At 36.4% G+C, this 21,010-nt stretch overlaps 1 protein-coding gene across 4 annotated transcripts in view; it reads right to left on the bottom strand.

Annotated features, from left to right (window-relative positions):
* Nucleotides 1-1,703: 1,703 nt before the first annotated feature.
* The window catches only part of ITGA1 (integrin subunit alpha 1), a 172,453-nt gene continuing 153,146 nt past the window's right edge, over nucleotides 1,704-21,010 (bottom strand). For 3 of the 4 annotated variants that reach the window (XM_030881965.3, XM_060295763.2, XM_060295762.2), the window contains 6 exons: nucleotides 19,218-19,331; nucleotides 17,303-17,407; nucleotides 17,037-17,141; nucleotides 15,936-16,028; nucleotides 13,649-13,765; nucleotides 1,704-8,754 (listed from right to left, as the gene is read on the bottom strand). In XM_030881965.3, the coding sequence (XP_030737825.1) occupies nucleotides 8,710-8,754; nucleotides 13,649-13,765; nucleotides 15,936-16,028; nucleotides 17,037-17,141; nucleotides 17,303-17,407; nucleotides 19,218-19,331 (579 nt within the window). In that variant the 3' untranslated portion in view covers nucleotides 1,704-8,709. The remainder of the gene's footprint in view (nucleotides 8,755-13,648; nucleotides 13,766-15,935; nucleotides 16,029-17,036; nucleotides 17,142-17,302; nucleotides 17,408-19,217; nucleotides 19,332-21,010) is intronic. The other variant, XM_060295761.2, reaches the window with a different exon arrangement.

Here is a 21,010-nt window from a genome sequence, read left to right as displayed (position 1 = left end):
ACTGCTGCTTGAAGAAGTAGTTAAAGAAGTAATTATTTGACACTTGGACTATGGAGAATTCTAGTATGGCACGTGTATATGTGTATAATGGTTATTAACTTGAGAGAATGTGGGAGTAATTTTCCTCCCTGTTGTCAACTCCAGAATAAGGGAAAGACTTTGATGGCTATCACCCTTTTAATGTGAAAGAAAAATTAAGAAATGTAATGTTAAAATTTTTTAAAGTACAGGGAACCATATTCTCTGCGATTTCAAGTATGTCAAAATAGAAATATGGAAAAAATAAACATGTTTGCTCAGAAACAAGACAACTTAATGTTAGTAATTTCTGGTGCTGGTGTAATGACTGTTTTACAATCGTTTTTCTGAATTCCAAACTTTTTACAATGTGAATATATTCCCTTTAACCCTAAATGATTTTTTTCTCACCTAAAAATTGATATTTATTTAAAAACAATTCAAATAATATAGCTATTCTAAAGAAGAAAACAGGAATCACCTCCATCCCTTTTAATGTTCACTTGTATTTGGTGAACATTGTTACTGAAATCTGCTTATGATTGTCACGTTAATTTTATAATCAGACATCACGAAGGGAAAGAACAGCAAATATTGTGTCTATGCTCCAGACTTATAAATAATAAATTTCTATATATGTCATTTATTTTACAGAGAATATATCCAGATTTTTTCTAGTACCTGCACTGCATTTTCCTCCTGGGCAAATGGCGAAATGGGAGAAGAATTACTTACCTCACAGTAAGAGAGAAAAGACAGCACACTGGGGCCATGTACTGACACAAATTTGGTACAGGACCTTACAAATAACCTCTTCAAAACTCAGTCTTTGTCTTCCATAAAAATACCTCCCTCACTCACCATGCTGCATAGTTTGAGGATAAAACCTTTTACAAGACGAACATGTCGGGACTTCCCTGGTGGTCCAGCGGTTAAGAATCTGCCTTCCAATGCAGGAGATGCAGGTTCGATCCCTGGTCAGGGAACTAAGATCCCACATGCTGGGGCAACTAAGCCCGCATGCTGCAACTACTGAGCCCACATGCCACAACTAGAGTCTGTGTGCCACAACTACAGAGCCCACACACTCTGGAGCCCATGCCATAACTAAAGTGAAGCCCACATGCCTCAACTAAGACCCGATGCAGCCAAAAATAATAAAATAAATAAATAAATAAATATTAAAAACCCCAAAATGAACATGTTATTACTACTCAAACTTCTTCCTGCATTTTCTTCTAGCCCTTATATATGAAATAAGTTTATTTCTTTAAACTATAAGCTGAATAGAGAAAATACCTTTTTTTTTTTACTTCTTAGTATATTTTTGTTTTATACTATGTGGTCCAATCTATTATTGTATAGCAGACAATTTATTAATAAAACATCTCATTAGAAGAAGATATGTAGTAATAATGGATTCTGTGGTTTTTGTCTCAAGTTTGCAAAAGACTAATCACATTGCTATATTGTGTACAGGAAACACCATAGACAGACTTAATTTGCTTTCTGTTTTTTCCCTTTAGGGCATCAAACTGAAAGCCTACCAAGGAGCTAAAAAAAAAAAAGTTGGTGCATTGGAAGAAATATTAATCTTGGATAAAATTTGTGTATTTAAAATCACAGCAGTCACATTCTTCTTTTAAAAAGTCATCTTTTTAAATTTAACATATAAAACAGGATGCTCATTTACCTTGACGTAAAATACACAGCTGATGCACAAGATAAGACAGAATTATACAAAAATACCAAACCTCTGACCTCAAATCAGTATACAGGATGCACCATACATAGGACATTCAAAGCACTCTTTTACTCTCTCAGCTATTTCTAATTATATCAACTTAAATCATTGTAATCTGATGACCATTTCTTTTTTCAAATGGGTTGAAATTAGGCACTTAATAGATTACTAGAATCAACAAAGTTCGTGCTTCTTTGTTCTTGAATGCAATCAAAATATTTTCTTCTAACGAGTTGGTCCAATAAAAGTCTTGTAGAAATGCACACACCCTTAAGCTATTCATTTTAATGAGTTTATTCTGAGGTAAATAATAATAAAAAAAAAGCAATGAATATACTTTATGTTAGACCATGCAGAAAAGTTTATTGGAGTGAGTATGATACATTCTTCAGGGCAGTAGTTATTATATGCAGTGTTTTACTTTTTAATAAAACGGACACAATTTTTTACACTGTCTCTTATCAATTTTACAACCTAATAGTAGTAACACACAGTACACCAATCTCCCTTCAGGCTGGTCCTCCTGATAAGGAACGCACAGGGTGGCTCTTGTAACCTGAATAAAGGCAGTGGTGTCTCTCAATTAAACACTAAGTATCGGGATGTACTGTGTGAAATGCTTCTGGAACGAAGAAGAAGATCTGAGCTGTTGTTACTTCAAATGATTGCTTTTACTTGAGCCAAAGCATGTTAAACTTCAGGAAATTAGCCCTAGTTAATAGACAGGTAAGAATATACTTTTACTCTTATTTAATCAACAGTTTACTTGTGTGAAGTACATGTGTTAGTATTGTAGCCAGGTATGATGTGGGCTAAGGAAGCTTACAGTATTTTTGAGGAGTAATGGTGTGTACATAAAAGATGAATAGCTTCATCCCCTCCCTCTCCCTCTCCCCACATTTTTTTTTCTGTCTCTCAAAATGCAAGATGCCTCGGGGGCATGGCAGGAAGACCGTCACCTGTCATTGGACCTATGATGCTAAGATCTCTCAGAAAGCCACAATTAGTGTGCCGTGTGGTGACTTCCTTCTGCTTGGCAATATGTAGCAGAAAGAAACAATTACGATACTCACTTTTCCCCATCCAATCCTCTTTCCGCTTCTTGAAAAACAGGACTGGGGACAGGGACTGTCAGTAGGAGATTGCTGAATCCTGCCTTTTATTTTGTCATTTGGAACATTTCTTTTAAAAGTTTTGTCCCCAATCTCTATGCATAGATCAAACTGAAATAAAAGGTTAAACACTGAGTCTCAGTCTCTTGCAGGAAAGCTCCTGAAATTCCAGACTTAGTCGTTTTTCATCAAGATGTGACTTCAAATATGGTAAGATCAAACATAATCATAGTTATGATTGTCTCTGGTATCTGCCTAGTGTATTGCCGTGATTTCCATGGTGTGTCAGATAATTAAAGGTTTTCCAAGCCTCAATTCACCAGTAAAGAACATCTAGATCTCAAGGCCCTGCAAGGAGTACCAGGCTTAGAATGGCTTTGCCAAGAAGACCCAAATTAAGACCAAACATCCCCACTGTACAGTTGAGAAGAGAAACAGCCAACTGGAAGGCAGAAAGCAGAGAGATCCTGCAAATGGGCCCTGGGTCCTACTGTCCAGTCTTCATGGTATTGAAATTCTCTAGCCTGTAATGGGAGGAAAATGCAAGGAAGTCTTGTGTAAAGTTCTGAAGTCACTAGCTATGGGAGAAAGCCTTTAATATATTTTAAAAGGAAAAAAAAAAAAAGCTGATCTCAAAGCAAGGAGTCCAACATTAGAAGTGAGAACTTATCCTTGTATATTTTTCAGTGTGGTAAAATTTCAGCACGTGCATATGTGTGTGTCTGATGTGGGAGGGCCGATCCTGGGATGTAGTGGATTTGGGAGCTTAGGCCATTTACAGCAGCAGAGGATCCATTCTCATCAGTTAGGAACTGGACCTCCTGGGCACCACATGTTGTAGGGGACAATGCACCTGGGGCTGAAGAGCCGGCACATGCTCCTTTACTTTTCCTCAAGGTTGATGGTTAAAGGCTGTTACTTGGAATTGCTAAATTCAAGGTTACATTTTAACATGAGGATCAAAAATACTCGTTCACCAGATTACAATGTTAGATTTTAACTCTCTTTTTATCGTTCTACTTAAGATGTTGCACAACAGTGCTCCCATTGAAACGGCAGCCTTTAGCCTTTAGTAATGCACTGCAAAGTTCACTTCCAGTGGCGGTTTCAGAATTTCTGGGTAGGAGGTATTTAGAGACAGCAGTCTGATTGGAAGGGCTGTCTAGTGGATTCACCTGGAAGTTGTGTTTGCATTAAAATGCCTGCTGTTTACAGTTAAATTGGAAATTTTAGTTAGAAAGTAGCATCATTTCCAGGATTTTAAAGCTCTTCTTTTCTTTCTTTCTTTTTTATTTTTTGCGGTACGTGGGCCTCTCACTGTTGTGGCCTCTCCCGTTGCGGAGCACAGGCTCCGGACGCGCAGGCTCAGCGGCCATTGCTCACGGGTCCAGCCGCTCTGCGGCATGTGAGATCTTCCTGGACTGGGGCACGAACCCGTGTCCCCTGCATCGGCAGGCGGACTCCCAACCCCTGCGCCACCAGGGAAGCCCATCATGTTTTAGATTATAATTTCCATGGGTGAGAATGGGGATTGGGGGGTTGCTGATGGAGACCCACCAAAGGGCTAAATCCTGCCAGCTCTCCACTGGAGTAGATGCTGACAGTGTCCCAATAACAGTCTGTAAATTTCTTCAAGCTGTTTCATCTCTTCAAGCCTTTCATTCTGTCCCTATTACATTTACCATACCAACCCTTTAGATTGCCACAGAACAGAGGACTGACATCCTGTGTAAATGATCAAATCACAGAAGCTGGTATTCGTAGCAAACAGAGCACACGTTTTAAAAAGATTTTTCTCTAGTAGTCTTCTTGAAAACCTCCCTTGGGTGAGAAGACTAATCTAATGGAGGGAGACTTGAGAAGTGTTGAAAATCAATGAAGGATACATAGGATACTATTTTTAAAAGGCTGATTTGCCAGAAGACTCTTTATTTGAACAATACTGTGACTGTTCTGGGCACACGGACCATGCTCTGAGCCTGGGTCTTTCTTAGTTTTCTCACCGTTGTGCAAAGCAAGACAGTTAATTCACACGGAGCAGATTACAACATGTTTGACAGAGAAGATATCCTGTAGGAAAGCGCAGTGCATAGACGCTGGTGGGCAGCCTTCACACAGTGCAAACCGTGGCCCTTCGGGGGGCCGCCTGGAGAGAACATGCCAGCCCTTCTCTCAGCTTCTCCTTCCACCCAGGTTTACTCAAGCACTGCGCAACCACCTTTTGCTTTGGTGCAGATATTTGTTTTCTAATTGAGCCTAGATATTGGTTTTATAAGAGGTAAAATTATAAATTACTGTGGTTGAGTAAACATCAAATTTTGTAAAATATGTCCTCCCACAGCCTCATTTCAAGCACAGTTATGACATAAAAAATATTCAGAGATTAAATTGCCCATGAATCTAGTGCTCGGAGAAAATAATTGAACAAATTGGATCACTGAAGTTCAAACTGGGTCATAGAAATTACAAATATTTACAAAGGATGACCTTTCACAGTATGGCTGCAGGGCTCTGGATTCTGAGAGAAAGTGAAACAGCTTCTTTGTGGTTGTGTAGTTCTGATTTTCAGTATCACCCTTTATATATATATATTGCTTTCAACTCCTTTTCCTGCAAGTTCGTATCATTTTATTAACATTAAAGGAAGACTCTAATTTTAGAAATTGAAATTGAAGAATGGGAAACTATGTAGCACACTTTGCTGGGTTTGAGATCAATGTTTTAAGAATAATTTGAAATATGATTGTATTGTGCATGTTTTTGTGTGTGTATATATATATATATTCATGTTACATTTCTATTTATCTATCATCTACACCTATCTCTCTATCTATCATCTATATCTATCTATCCATCTATCATCTATATCTATCTATCATCTGTCATCTATCTATCATCTGTCATCTATCTATCTTCTATCTATCATTGTCATCTAATCTATCTCAATGGTGCACTGAAGTTAGCTCATACTGGTTCTTGAGAACTGACAAATACATTTTCAGGGATTTTGCAAGCTGGTTAGGGCTATGTTGGTAGCTTGAAAATGGCCATGACAAAACTATTTAGACCATGAAAACTGGTAAATGACACAAATCAGGGATTTTTTTCCTCCTGGAGAGCCAAGTTGTTCAATAATTTACCAATATACCATTGTAGGCTTGGTATGGAAAGGGACTTCATACATAGTTCAGTCCACAGTGGAAGAAATAATTAATTAAAAAAAATACCAAAGTTAAAAAAAGAAACTATTTTGCAATTTAATTTAATGAATAAGCTCATAAATTGTCTTAAATATCACTTTTCTTATTAAATGTTTTAAAATAAAATAATAGAGTTTAGTATATTTCTTAATCATTGTCTCTGTTTTAGGATATCTGTACAAAGCTAATTTGGGACATCTGTTGACTTATTAATTTAGTCAAAATAATAATTATACATTTATGATTTTTAGATAGTTGCATAAATGTATGCTAAAGTTAAATATTAATGAAAGTGAAAACTATATGCAAAGTGGATGAATCAAACTTTTCTTGTGGTGTAGCTTTCGTGTGTTTATTTCTTGTAAACTCTGTTATTTGGTGTTGAGGTATTTTTCCTCCAATTTGTGTCCATGCATGCATGCGTGTGTGTGTGCATGTGTGTTTCTACACACACACGCACAGATGCACAGACACATACATACATAAACCTCAACAAATCACAATATTAAGGAAATAGGATATCTGGCTCATTTAATATTCTACTTAAAAAACAGGAATGAATTATGTTAAAAACTGTGCTGAGCTTATAAGCAGCTATTTGATTTGTCCAAACAGCTCTTACTCTCTTTTCTAAAATGTTAAAAATGCCATCTTTTCTATTTTTCCCCTTTACGTTAACATGTTTAGTTGAAATGTGCATACTCCTGGTTCAGTAAATACTTTGCCTAGGAGTCAGAGGACAAGTGTGAATTTTTAAAAATTTTATCTATTAGATTTATTTCTAAGAATGTGCTGAGCCTGGATCAGAGCTGCTGAGCAGGTTGTGCACCGGAGTTGTGCACCATGGTGACTGAATATGAGAGACCTGAGTTTTGTTGGGCAAAGAAAGAACAGGTGGAAAGAATGATTTTGGAAGCTGGAGATAGACAGCAGGAATGAAGAAAATTCTAAAACTGGACACTTCTGAGCAATCACAGGCCAGGAAGAGGATAACAAATCTCTGGAAAAACTTAGCCTTTCTTCTAGCTACTGAGGACCTCAGCACTCCCCAGGTGCATGTCTTTGACCATCAGGATCTCAGATGTAGATGTAGAGAGCCATGAGGTAGGCTGCCTCTGAGTCCACAGATAATTCCCTGGAAATTAGCTTTTAAAAATTAAATGTATGGCATTCAATTTCTCCATTGATTTGCTGCTTTCTGAGAAAAGTAGAGCCCAGAACTTTCCAGATAAGTACAGGTTCTGATCTTGTGATGGTCAATCGGGTGGAGAGATAGAGTTGCAGAAGTATCAGAAAACTTTACAGCAGTAGTTCACATGTACATTCATTCATTGTTCTTTCCCTAAGAAATGGAACAACCTAGGAGCTTATGCTACAGTAGAGTCCGATGCACCACGGTGATTACTTCAAGAACAAAGAAGCTCATACAAAGGTGTGATGTCTTTCTGTTGGTGCGAGGTTTCAAACTTGAAATTCTTTAAAATACATTTCCGAAGATCCATTTAAACATTCATATGCCACACTCAAAAAGCAGTGGCTTGTTGGTAAAATGCAATACTGAAATGGAATACTGCTTTTTCATAAAAAGAAGAACCACGTTTGGAAAATTAAATATCTTTTAAAATATTAAAAATAAACATACTCTCACAGCTTGAGGGTTTGAATGAACCATGTACCAAGGAGTTGAGACAATTCCTACTTTGGGTTACATCCTGGGACCCCCTCACGTTCAAAAGATGACCAGCATTTCTGCGGCATCCATCTACATTGTCAGTTCCATTCAGAAACCATTTTAGCATATGCCACACACAACGTGACTTTTCATGACAAATCACTGTTATGCCACATAAAACTGCTGTGCTTTTCAGTATAAAAGAGTTTTGAGTTTTAGAGTTCAATACCAAAACTAGGCGTGTTCTGTAAAAGCTTAAATTAATCCCTTCAGTGCACTTGCTTTTAAACAAGTCTATCTTGATTTTCTATCCTAGATAGAATTTCAGCTCAATTGTACTATTTTTCAAACACTTTGGAAAGAAAACTTTCCCAGTATAGAACCCAACACAAAGATGCTGAATATATTCTCTGTGATTTAATTCTATTTTCAGTCTATATTGTATATAGACTCCACCTGGGAAATTTTTCTCATTTAAATGGGGGGAAGTGACCTTTTTCAGGTAAAATTCCTTTCTTGACATTTACAAATATTGACCATCATGCTGAATGTGGATATCCATCAGGAATCAATGGAAAAAGCTTAATTTATATTATTTTGAAAGTAGATGTTTCAATGATCATAAAAATCTTTTTATGTATTCCTTAAATACTTGGAATGGTGATTTAATATATAAACATATTTGTACAGGTTACTTTTCATCTTCAAAACACTTTGTAATTTTGCTTAAATACTCAACAAAAATGAGTAATTATTTAAAATATTTTTCAACATTTTATAAAATAAAGCTTTAATGTATTGTTTTTGGATCTTGCTTGATCTGTCATTTTCTAAATGATTAATCCCTGATGGATTATGTAGAGTTATGTGACTATGTCTTTAATTGTATTTATAAATTTCTTGTCACATATTTGAGGCAAACCTGAGGATAGATCATTGAATAATTATTTCTTCTAAAATATTTCATTTCTCCATTTTCTTCTTTAGTGGTCTTTTGAAGAACCCAATCTGTTGAGAAAATACCAAACATAATACAATTAGTTATTTGAATTTAAGTAATAAATACTAATCTCAGATAAAATTTAGTTTAGTAAAATGTTAGCAATTGTGGGCATACAAATAATAATAATCAAGAGGTATTTTTTTCATTGATCTATTAAGTAATACTGAATGTCAAGAAATGTCATTTATCAAATTGCTATTTCATTTTTAACTTTTTTGTAAATTAAATATATCATGTCTCCTAGTAAAAACTAGTATATGTAGCAAACTAAAAGGGTTTTGGAAAAATATTTTGGGAGACATACAAACTGCATACAAACATACAAACTGGCACTGTCTCTACTTTGCCATCACCTTTCTTTTTCAGGGATGTGGCAGAGAAATTTCCATCAAGTAACTGATGGTCATAAATTGAGGTAATTATTGCTGATGGTGAATCTCGTAGGTACACTATGGCTAAGGGGTTGGGGAGGATTTCTGAGTTGTCTGGATTAACTTTAAATGTGTTAGCACATCTGTCTATATAGGCTTGACATAAAGAGTCTCTTGAAAACACCCTGTATCATTTGGATATGAAAATGAAGTCACTGAACATAGGAAATATTTCACGTAGTGGTGAATGTGGGTCCCTTTTCATTATGCTTTGTGATATGGGGCATCATAAAAATTACAAGTGCTTTATTATTTCCAATTAAAGAGTTTAATAAAAATAAGGATAGGAGCTAGAAGGTACCTTTGCAATATTCTAATCTAAAATGGATGTTCAAAAAAAAGAAATTTAAAAAAGGATCCTAGAGAAGTATTCTCTTTTTAAATCTGTGTTTGTTTGTTTTTTTTAATTTGAGAGTGGATTATGATAGTTCAAGCAAAGACAGTGAGTTAATTCTTTGAAAGTGTGGTACTTTCATGTCATTTTAATCATGAAGTTAGGGTAAATTATGCAAGGGAATTATATATTAAAAAATAATTATATTGAACAATTGAGGGCTTCGAGGGCATAAATGGTCAAACATATGCAGTTTTAAATTAGAGAAATTTTACTCAGGGCTTTATGTCTTTCTCCATGCCAGAATCTAGTTGGTGGTAGACGTCACAGAAAAGGTGACAACAGAACAAATGAACATGAAGAAACGATAAATGTGTCTTCCTTAGAATGCCAGTTCTCCTGCATGTATCAGGCCTTTGCCTTTGAGCCAACTACAAAAGTTCTGGATTCACAAACCATTAAGCCCTTTAACTTGTACCTGCATGTTCTGAAAATAAATCAGACAAGCCTTTTACAAAAGCAAGTGGTGAATCATGACTTTTCTCTTTCCTGCCTCGCCCAGTTCCTGACCTTTTCTTCTTCTTCCTCAAGTCTTTTTGCTTCTTTTCAACCTTCCTTTGCTTTCACATGTTAAATGCTTTATTTTAAAGCTTAACTTCTGTTATCTAAACTTTTCCACCCAACTGATTCTATTAACATTGGGTTTTCAGTGGAAGTTGGGTGATTAGAGTGGAGATTAGGAAAATACAATTTATAGCTTCAAACTGAACAGGGCCAATACTAGCCAACATTTGCAACAAGTTAAGTTTGTTTTGAGCACCCAGACTTTCTTGGTAGCTTTCTCTTTCCTTCTTTTTCTTTTTGTATTTACTTAATGATCTTATTTGTGTCCCCCTAGTTCAAAACCCTGTGGCAAAGGTCTGATTAAACTGTCCTTGGCAGAAATACACACTCAATGACTTTAATATAGAATAAATGTTGAATGAAACATTTATATTAACATATAAAAGACTAATAGGTGGCAGTGCTATTCCCCATCCACACTCCCTAAGGATATGCATATTGCATGAGGAACAAAGCTTTGGGATTAGTAAATAAATCATCAAGGGTGGATCAGACATCAGTATGAGATCAAGTAAAGACAGGAACGATCTGATTTCTCGGGGATCCTCTGTGGACCGAGTCTCATTCTATCCTATTGGCTATATTGACTTGACTGGGCATCTCCCTTAGTGTGTGGTACCATATTTCAGGACATGTTTCCCAACCTATTTAAACCTGTGTCCTCTACAAGCCTTCTCCCTTCAACATCAAGTATATTAAGCACCTACTAAGATTTTGTCAAGCTTTAATCTCTGCTATGCATGCTACGAAGGTAAAGCTATAAAGACTGTGCCTTTTGAAATGGAATTCCAGCTCTAGGAGGAAGCTTTAGCCTGTTCCCTGCACAAAGTCTCAGACTGAGAATTTTGATGAACTTCCAGACTGGTGGGATTTGGAAGAAGAAAGAAGAAAGGATAGTTCTGAGGTTTCTGCTCCATATCTAGTTAGTCTAAAAAGATGCCTGGGGGGCTTCCCTGGTGGCGCAGTGGTTGAGAGTCCGCCTGCCGATGCAGGGGACACGGGTTCGTGCCCCAGTCCGGGAAGATCCCACGTGCCGTGGAGTGGCTGGGTCCGTGAGCTATGGCTGCTGAGGCTGCACGTCCGGAGCCTGTGCTCCGCAACAGGAGAGGCCACAACAGTGAGAGGCCCGCGTACCGCAAAAATAGATGCCTGGGGATGAGAGTAGCTCTTCTGAGCCTACCGCAGACCAAATTCTTCAGGGAGGTTGGAGCAGGAGGAGGGCCAATTAATCTTTTCAGTATAATGGAGCTGCTGAAAGTCTGAATCCAACCAGGGGTTCTCACTCCAGTACCAAATATTTTTATACATTTCAGAGAGTTTATGACCCTCTTAAACAAAACCCAATTCCTGGAGCTCCAGAGTGAAGAGCCTTGCCTCATAGCCTGCAGCGGTGGGACATACTGGATAAGGGGTAGGCTTTGCAGATAGAGCATTGCTTGAACACAGTCCCTTGCTAGCTGGTAACTCTTGGGAGAGTTACTCTCTGTTTGCTTCAGTGTCCCCAAGGGTAAAATGTAGTTAAAATACTTAGTTGAAGAGGTTGTAAGGAAAACAGAGTGAATAGAAGCAAGAGAGAACATAGAGTGGGGGGGCTAATAGTGTTGACACAAAAGTGAAATGCCCAGATTCAGAGCTTTACTTTGAAACTGACAAACCATGTGGCCTTGGGAAACATATTTAACTTTTCTATTTTTCAGCTCCCTAGCTTGCAAAATGAGGTCCATAATAGTGTCTTCCTCATAGGGTTGACGTTAGTATCTAAGTGGAAAAGCTTAAAACAGTTCCTGGTATATAGTAAACACTCAGTAAGTGCTAGTTCCCCTCCCTTCTACTGTGGAATCACCGTTCTCATTGCTGGAGCTCCCAGTGATGTGGCTGCTGAACTAACTATACCTACTGGTCAGGACAGGCCAAAGGCTGTTAAATGGTCTTTCTTTGGGCTTAAAAAGAAGATCTAAGAAGCAATCAGAATGTGTCATCAAAACATCTCCTGGACGGAAGAATGTGTTTGTTTTTATACTTATGCTTTTTCAGACTGATGACCAAAAAACAGGTGGCTGAAACTTATTTGTTAGTTTTAAAAAGAGGTATACAACTAGAGAGACTATCCAAATAGTCAGCTCTGGCTTTCCTCTTCTCTTAGCAGCGGTGTCCTGAAACTATACGAGCAATTGCTGTGCTTAGAAGACCATACTGAAAGAAACCAACAGTAAAATCTTCTATTACAGGTGCATATGAACAAAGAAACCACATTCTGCATTTCAAGCACAACCTTGACACCACTAAGCCGGGCCTTGGGTACCACAGTGTGGCAAAGCCAGGTATTACAGACAGAGCACGGATACCCTGTAAAGTAGGAGGAAGAGCTGGAGGTTTGAGATGGTGGAGAATTCTGTCCTGGAGACTTTGCTGGAGAAAAGCAATGGATTCTATTTACTGAACTAAATGCTCCTGATATACATGGCTTTGTTCATCTTCTCTGAGAGTAACCCCCCCAAAGAGGAAGTTAAGTCATTATAACTAATGTTAGTCAGAATGGATAGGAACAGTTGGTAATTTGGTGGGAGAGAAATTTGTTATTTAAACTATTTGATTAAAAGATAATTCTGTTGCTCAGGTATCAGAAAAATGAATATGTAACCGCAATCTGTAGTTTTAACATAGCTTAGCTTTTAAACAAGACGATAAGTAAAATATAGGGTGATATATGGTAGAATAAATGCCAATTTGATATTTAACTAGAAAAGTATTAAATTCAACTTTTTATGAGATTTTATGCTCTATTAAATTTATCCTAAAAGCTATCATTTCAGTTCTGCTTAATTTGAAAAAGATACAGCTAAGTGTTTGAAAAATTTTGCATATCTCAGTTTAAGCAAAACATCTATGTAAATATAGAGACTGACCCGACAGAAAATAGATGGTTACTCAGTTTTACAGGAGGATTTGAAACAGGAGTCTATGCAACTATAAGATTTCCGTTTCATCGACTAATCGAATAAATCATTTCTCACTCAGGCATGAGACTATTGCATAAAATGTGGTATTTTTATATAGTAAAGAAGCATATACTTTTTAAGATACATAGAGATATGTGATTAGGATAGGGCTTATCTTAACCATAATTCTGTTGCTATATATTCTTAAATTGACATAGGAATTCATTCTTGTTTTTTCTATAAAAGAGAGTTTTCATTCTTCTGTTTATAAAAGTAATGCGTACTTAATTTAAAATTTCCAGTGTTATAGACAAATGAAGATCCCCTATAATCCTAACCTCTAGAGGGATCTTCCATAATTTTTGGATATGTCTAGTTTTTTTCTTGTACAAAAATGGGATCAAGTTGTGCACAATGTATGAGATATGTATTTTTCTTTTTAATTTTGTCTTGGTTATCATTTCAATTGCTGTGTGATACTATATTTCACAGCATGGATAAATCACAATTTGTTTCACCAATATGCTGTTGACAACTGAAGTAGAAAAGTCAAAGGAACTTCGGTTCTTACCTTCCACAGTGCTAATATGAGCAGCATTAATAGCAATAATCCAGCAAAGGCACTCAACAGGATAACCCATAATGGCACTCTGCCTGGTAGCCCATCTTTGGATATTTGAATAGCAAGCTGAAAATTATTAAACAAGATTGTTAACATTGATAAACATCTATTAGAACTCCCAGTACACTGAGTTCTTTCAGGCTATGATTTTCTACCAAACAGTGTACTTAATCTCATTACTACATACAGAGAAAACAATGAGTTCATACTTTAAAATGCCCTTCATCTATTCTAAATCTCTAACCATGTCATATTCATTATTACCAAAACAATTTTATAATTTTATCCTTCAGAAATTTATACATGAAGAGTAAACTATCTATGAATCAGAATTCTCAATGGTAGAGGTGAATTTAACTCAGGGAGAACCAACAATATTATATGTTTTAAAGATTTATTAGTAGCCGTTAGTGCATCATCACAATAGCATAAGTTGGGGCTGGAACGTTGTCACAGGTTATTGACATATAAACCTGAGTAGGTCTTCTAATTCTAACTGTAACTTTAATTCTAATTCTAATGTGCTTTATTTTTTGTTTACAAATTGAGGTATAATTTTCATATAGTAAGATGCACAAATCTCAAATGTACAGATAAATGAATTCATGCATACATCGCCCCAGTGTGTTTTTTAATTATACCACACTGTCTATTCCAGTTGACATACTCTTAGCATCTTTAAATTAGGTCTTAACTGAAGTAAATCTTGAAGGAGACAGCTTTTAGAGTTCCAGCTATTCAAGCTCTCTCAGTGTGGCACCCAAACCTCAATGAAACTTGTCTGCCCTGCATCCCATCCCGTAGGTTTCTGAGAAAAAAAACTAAGTCAGGGTAGCTATCAATGACCAATAATAGCTCAAGGTTCTGCCTCTCCGTTTAATGGGGAACATCTCAATTCCTTAACCTAGAGGGGAAGAGTAGGGGTTAAAAAAAAAAGAAACTAACAGGGGAGATATTTGCATGCAGTGGATATTGATCCAAGCCCCTCAAATGGCTCTGGGTAGGTCACTACTCATGCATCCGGAAAACAGAGCTGGCAGGAGTATAGATGTACAGAGAATCAGACCTTTGACGATAGACTTTAAACACATCTAAAACATTTCCTTGAACTTAGAGGTGCAGAAAGGGAAATCTAGATGGGATCAGTGACTTCCCCAAGATCATAGAACTACAAAATGATCAGTTTTAGTGATTTTAACAATTTAAGTATAATCTGTCTTTAGGATAAAATGTAAAATAAAGAGCTCCATGAGGAATTTTAAACTAACGTTTAGGGGAAATAAAGCTAACTGTAATATTTTAACAATGCATATTTAGGAATCAAATATACTCTTTTCCAGTATAATATATACTCATATTTTTTGATGCTTACTGGCGAAATTTTAGCTTCTCTACATGTGGAATAACTTTTCATTTATTGGGTTAAGTGCTCTTTATAAAGCAAGTAAACATTATATCGAGATATTCTATGTATATATTCTTTAAAGGTAAATATTTATCAGAGGTCACTGGAATTATTTAAAATAGGTACTAATTTGAAATAAAAAAATTAAAACATCAGGGTTAGGCAGCTTCCAAATAGAATTTTATGACTCATGATAGCCACATGAAATAGTTAAACTCTCATGATAAAAGGGGGAATTATGCTGAAGTGCTCACATCTATAACAGGTATTCTGGCCTTACTTTATAACAGGATGAGAAAAAAACGCACACCATTTTATTTTTAGCTAGGACTCCAGCGTGAATTTGTATTGGGGAATAGTACTTCATTTTTGTTTCAAATTTCCCAATGACTAAATGAAGAAATCTTTTAAAATTTTACATGTATTCCTATACAGTATAAAGACACTTTTTGTAAAGAAATTGTTTTTTCTAGTCTGTTCTTCAGATGTCAACTACATTTTATAATATTGGTTTTTAAGTAGGAAAATTACTAATGCATCATTTGTTACCAAGGTGAGAGTAAAAACATCAATTTACTGTGATAATTATAAGTAATCAAGTTAAACACGGCATGTTAATTGTAAATATCATGGTTTTTCCCAGTTTCTTACCAAGAAGAATGAGACTGAAATCACACTTGAAGTTAATCAAGTGTAATTTGAAGCAGAAAGTGTCTGTCACTTATTGAGAGCAGTGCTAGTCACTGCTTTAGGGACTATAAGCAAATATAAAACATATGTTACAAACAGAGTGAAATGTATAATGTTTTCAAAACTTGGAGTCACACTTACCTCTCTTTTTTGATTGCCAGCACTTAAAACTAGTGATGTATTTTCACTCTGAAGTTCTGCCCCTATAGTAAGATTTAAGCTGGAAAAATGTGCCTGAAAAGCAAACAGGATTTACTACTTTCAATATATTGAGCTAATCACATTGAGAGCTAGTAATGTTTTAGTGCAATTTTTCAAACTAAAATTTTTCTGACAGATTGAAACACTGGTTTAACATCCAGATGGAACTGATGGTGTGAAATGATGACTGTGTACCCACCATTCCTCTCTGCACTCAAATTCTCACTTAGATCCTTGTTATAGAATGGGGAATTTTTCTGAATAACAGTTTCTGTTCAGATTTATCCTTTGCAAAACAAACTCCAAACCCTGTCCTCCTTTCATGGAGCTGGATATGGAATAGCTACTCTCTGGTAATGACGTTTACATAGGAGCTTGTTTAGGATTAAGCATGAAATTACCAATATTCAACAGTTTGTGACTTATGAAAATAGCAACTTAATATGATTAAATCTAAAAATGGAAATTTCATATAATTAACAAAATACTTCTAATAGAGAAACAAATAATATAAAATACAATGGATTAAGTTTTAAAGAGCTAGTTGTCAGATGGATTTGACTTTATTAGGGGTTAAAAATGTCCTCCAAAATAGATAGATAGTTAGATAGACAGATAGCTAGATAGATAGTCTGATCTAATACAATGAGTCTATAATATATGTTAGCTCTACTCTTTGTTAATGCTGTCAAGGATTGTCTCTCTATAATTCTTTGTCTCTTAACTGAGTTCTAAGGTATTAAGATAAGTGCAAACTTTGCTATTGTATAGGTGTTTATCTCTTGAAGTGTAAAGGAAAGAACAAGAGAGACTAAAAAGAAGCATATACATGAAAGGGGACCTTGGAGATAACTTAGTTACTAACAGACAGAAAATGACACCCAGATAGCTGGTTTAGTAGAGTTGGGCTTGGACCACATTTTTCCAGACTTCCAGTCTTGTGTTCTTTCTAGAGAAGCACTCTGCTTTGCTTTTATTAAGTGTTGAACAAATATTTGTTTATATTATTCAGTTATTGCAGAGAACTATACAATCACTTACTTTTATAAAAGTTGGTTTCCATAAGATAAGTGAAACATTCACTTGGCTCATGTCAGAAGGAATCAGATTACATGTGATGGTGGCAAATTTACATGCACTGCAGTCCTGTTTAAATGCCCAGAGGTATAAATTAGTATTCTTGCCTTTTGATAAAAGGTAGTATATTAAAATATTCTACAACATAGTTATTTTTAGGTTGGTATTGAATTTATTCACTTGGAAAGCATGAAGTAAAATTAGTACTTGTCTTGGTAATTTGAATTTACCAGAATGGCGCCTCGTTTGATATCTTCAGGTTTGGATATTATCATTTTCTTCCCAGAGTTGATACCAAAAGGATCCTGGAGGCTACTGGGTCTGCAGTTGACATTCTAAGAAATAAAAATATGTCTTTTATCAGACAACATCTGATGTCAGAGGGAAAAATGACTTGGTGCAATAATGTGAAGAATCTGTGAATGACAGCCATTGCCATACCTGAAAGATCCATCTTCGTAAGTGCGCAACATGGAAGAAGCTATTCTGCACCAGCCATATATACATATACTATCCCCCACCCCGATAGTAATTATTGTTACCATTTTCAATTGTAATAGATAGCAGTGAGGTTGTTATGGAAAAGGAAGGATGCTAGTAGAACTTACTATTACATAAGTAATACATTCATTAATTTGTTTTCATCAAACATTAGTTTGTAGAGTCCCATAAAATAGAGAGAGAAAAAAGTTTAACTCTACTGAAGAAAAAAAAAAAGGTTAGCATCTGTTAGTCAATATGTTGGCTCATATAATGGTTTATAAAATAAACAAACCAAAAAATCCAGAGTGGGACTTTTGTCTGTAGTTATGTATTCATCCAATAATATTTCTGGAGTCCCTATACACCAGGGTAAGACACAGTGTGTGTGGGAGGGAGATGTAAGAAAGTGGCCCTATCGATGTTAAAATGCCATGTTTATAAGTTCGCTGATTCTTGGATGGTTTTTCTAGACTTAATCTAGTAAACCTTTTGCTTCCCTAGGACTCTCTACATCCTGGATAAAAGGTAATAAGGATGAAGGTTCATAAGTAGTAGGACAAGTCTAATTTTATTCTTTCTAGGTTCCCACAAACCTACTTTTTCGGATTAGAGGTAAATGCTAGAGGTTTATGTTCTTCTTGCCTTTAGGAAAACATTTAAATATTACAAGTCAACCACCACTGTTGCTATTTCTTGATTTCTGAGAACACCTTAACTTAAAATCTATGCAAAGAAGAGACTGTCAAATGCTGAAATAATGCATGCATTATTTCAATACTTATTGTGATTTTCTATGTTTTAGATACCTAAACCATAAAAATAAACTACCATATCGACTCATTCAATGCTATAGGTACAAAGGGGGCATGATATTGCTAACTCTTGGGATGAGTAAGTAGTATTGTACCGTTTTGGGTGCAGCTGTCTGTGCTTAGGAGCAGTGAACAAGTCTTTTTATAGGGTGGTTTGATCACTTCAAGCAAATTAAAGGTGCAACAAACTCTTCAGGCATAAGTCAACAACTAGTTATCTAAAATCTGCTCCAGTGGATTGAATAGTGAGCCCCAAAAGATATGCCCAAGTCCTAATACCTGAAACCCGTGACTATTACCTTATTGGAAAATAGGGCCCTTTGCTGATGTAACTAAATTAAGAATTTCCAGATGAGATCATTCTAAATTGAGGGCAGGCTCTATATCCACTGAAGGGTGTGCTTTAAGAAACAGAAGAGGAGAAGACACTGAAACACAGGGAAGATGGCCCTGTGAAGACAGAGATTGGAGTTATGCTGCCACAAGCCACCAGACGTGAGGAGAGAGACATGGAACAAAGGGTCCCTCAGAGCCTCCAGAGGGAACCAACATTGTTGACACCTTAATTTTAGACTCTGGCCTTCAGAACTGTGAGAGAATAAATTTCTGTTGTTTTCAGCCACCCTGTTTTGGGTAATTTGTTACCACAGCAGTGGTAAGGAACTAATGCCTCTACTAAATAACTAGTGGAAGTCATTATTATTATTACTAGTGGTAGTAGTAGTATAATTTTCTAAATGCCTCTCCATGTTACTTTGATAAAATCTATTTATCACAGAGAACAAAAGGCTTTAGATACAAACTGAAGAAGATAACATAATGACATAACTCCGAGGCACATATGACTTACCTCAGAAGATGACCACCCACTTGAGTACAGTACAGGAAAACCATCTGATGTCATGTTGGGGAATGAAATTGACAGCTTAAGTTCTGGCATTGGAAAATGCCCACTTTTTCTAATCTACAGGGGAAAAAAAGAAATGTAATCCTTTCTTCCTCTTTCAACAGCAGTTTTTTTGTCTTACATAGGATTTTGGTTCTTAATTGATGAATTAAGGTATGAAATATTTTGAAAGCCAAAATGAATGCAGAGGGTTTACGGCACTGTACAGAGAATTGGCATAATTAAACAAGCAAAAAATAAAGATGTTTCATGGTCAGTGGTCATATGCATCAGCTAAAATCATATATTGGTCCTTCACCTTCCCAAAATGAGTTAATTTTTTTTGAGTCAATTTACCATGCTCATTGTACTTTTCAACACACCAGTCTTTTTGGGGGTGGAAAGGAGGGAGAACACTTACTTGATTCACTCAGAACAGGTGAGCATATTTTTGTTTGCCTCAACCCAGCTCGCTATAATTCTCTGAGCCCACAAAGTCATTTCTCACCCCAGCTAGATGGTATCTGCCACAACGGTACAGGCAAACCAGACAGCCATCTGCTTCCCTTCACAATCCTGTCCCCAGCTAGGGTTGTTGTGTCCCTGGCTGTTGGTAATCCAGTCCGAGGAGAGTCAGACTGACTCTCATTTCAATTCCCATCTCTTTTATCCACTAACCTAAAATTATCACTTCACATCACATCCTGCCATCAATGGCGATGAAGTGCATAGGGGAGGAAGTCTGGGTGAGATGAAGTTCAGCAGGAAGCTGGACTCACTGTCCAGAAGTCCTCGCCTGCTTAGGAGAAGTGCATTGAACTGGGCCAACCAGGTGCAATCCCCACCCCCTCTTCTCCAGGTCCTCAGCCGTCTCCTTGGCCCTTCTGTGCTGAATTCTTAGCCGAGCAGGGTGCTTCTTAATCTACAGAGACAGATGCCAGGAAGTCCAACTGGCCTCCCTACCTGAGCCTTCTAGACTGAGAGCTATTCAGATCTGGAGCTGTTTTCTGTGGTTGCTGAAGATTGAATGCAACCCTTAACCCTGGAATTCTGGAGATTCCTGACCACCTGTGCCTGGTCTCTTAACCATGCTCCCTGACTCTTATCTTCTAATTGTAATATGCCCTGGGCTTGCCTGGCATGGCCTCCCAGTCTAATTCCAATTGTTTTTCAATATTTAGTCAGAAATTGGGTATTCTGTAATGCACACTTATTCTTTCTGATTAAAAACAATGTTCCTTATAGATACATTGGAAAATACTGAAAAACAGTAAGTTTCCTACAATTCTATATTGGTAACATTTTAGTGCACAAATTACCTTTTATATTTGCATATTATGTATCTTATAAAATTTGTATCATATAAAATATGAAATTTGGTGTCCCATTTGTAAAATTTATTATGTCATGGCATCTTCCCATAAATTTAGAGACTCTTTGAGAATATGATGTTTATTAGCTGCTTAATGACAACCACAACATCAATATTTATTGTTGACTGTTCCAGACACTGCTAATTTTCTCACTTGCATTATTCCCTTTAATCCTGTTAACAGCCCTATGAGGTAGATTCTCTTATAATCCCTGTTTTATCTATGAGGAAATAAGGTTAGAATGAGAATAAAGACTTCCAAGGTCACTGAGCTGGTAGAGAGCAGAATTAGGTTTTTCTTTTTCAACTCCAAAAGGTGCCCTCTCAACCATTAGAATAGCTGTCTCCCCATGCCCAGGTTTTAATTTTTAAACTAATATAAATA

This window comes from Globicephala melas, chromosome 3 (genome assembly GCF_963455315.2).
Source record: "Globicephala melas chromosome 3, mGloMel1.2, whole genome shotgun sequence".
In the NCBI taxonomy this organism is placed as follows: Eukaryota; Metazoa; Chordata; class Mammalia; order Artiodactyla; family Delphinidae; genus Globicephala; species Globicephala melas.
This window is presented reverse-complemented; position numbering and strand designations above follow the sequence as displayed.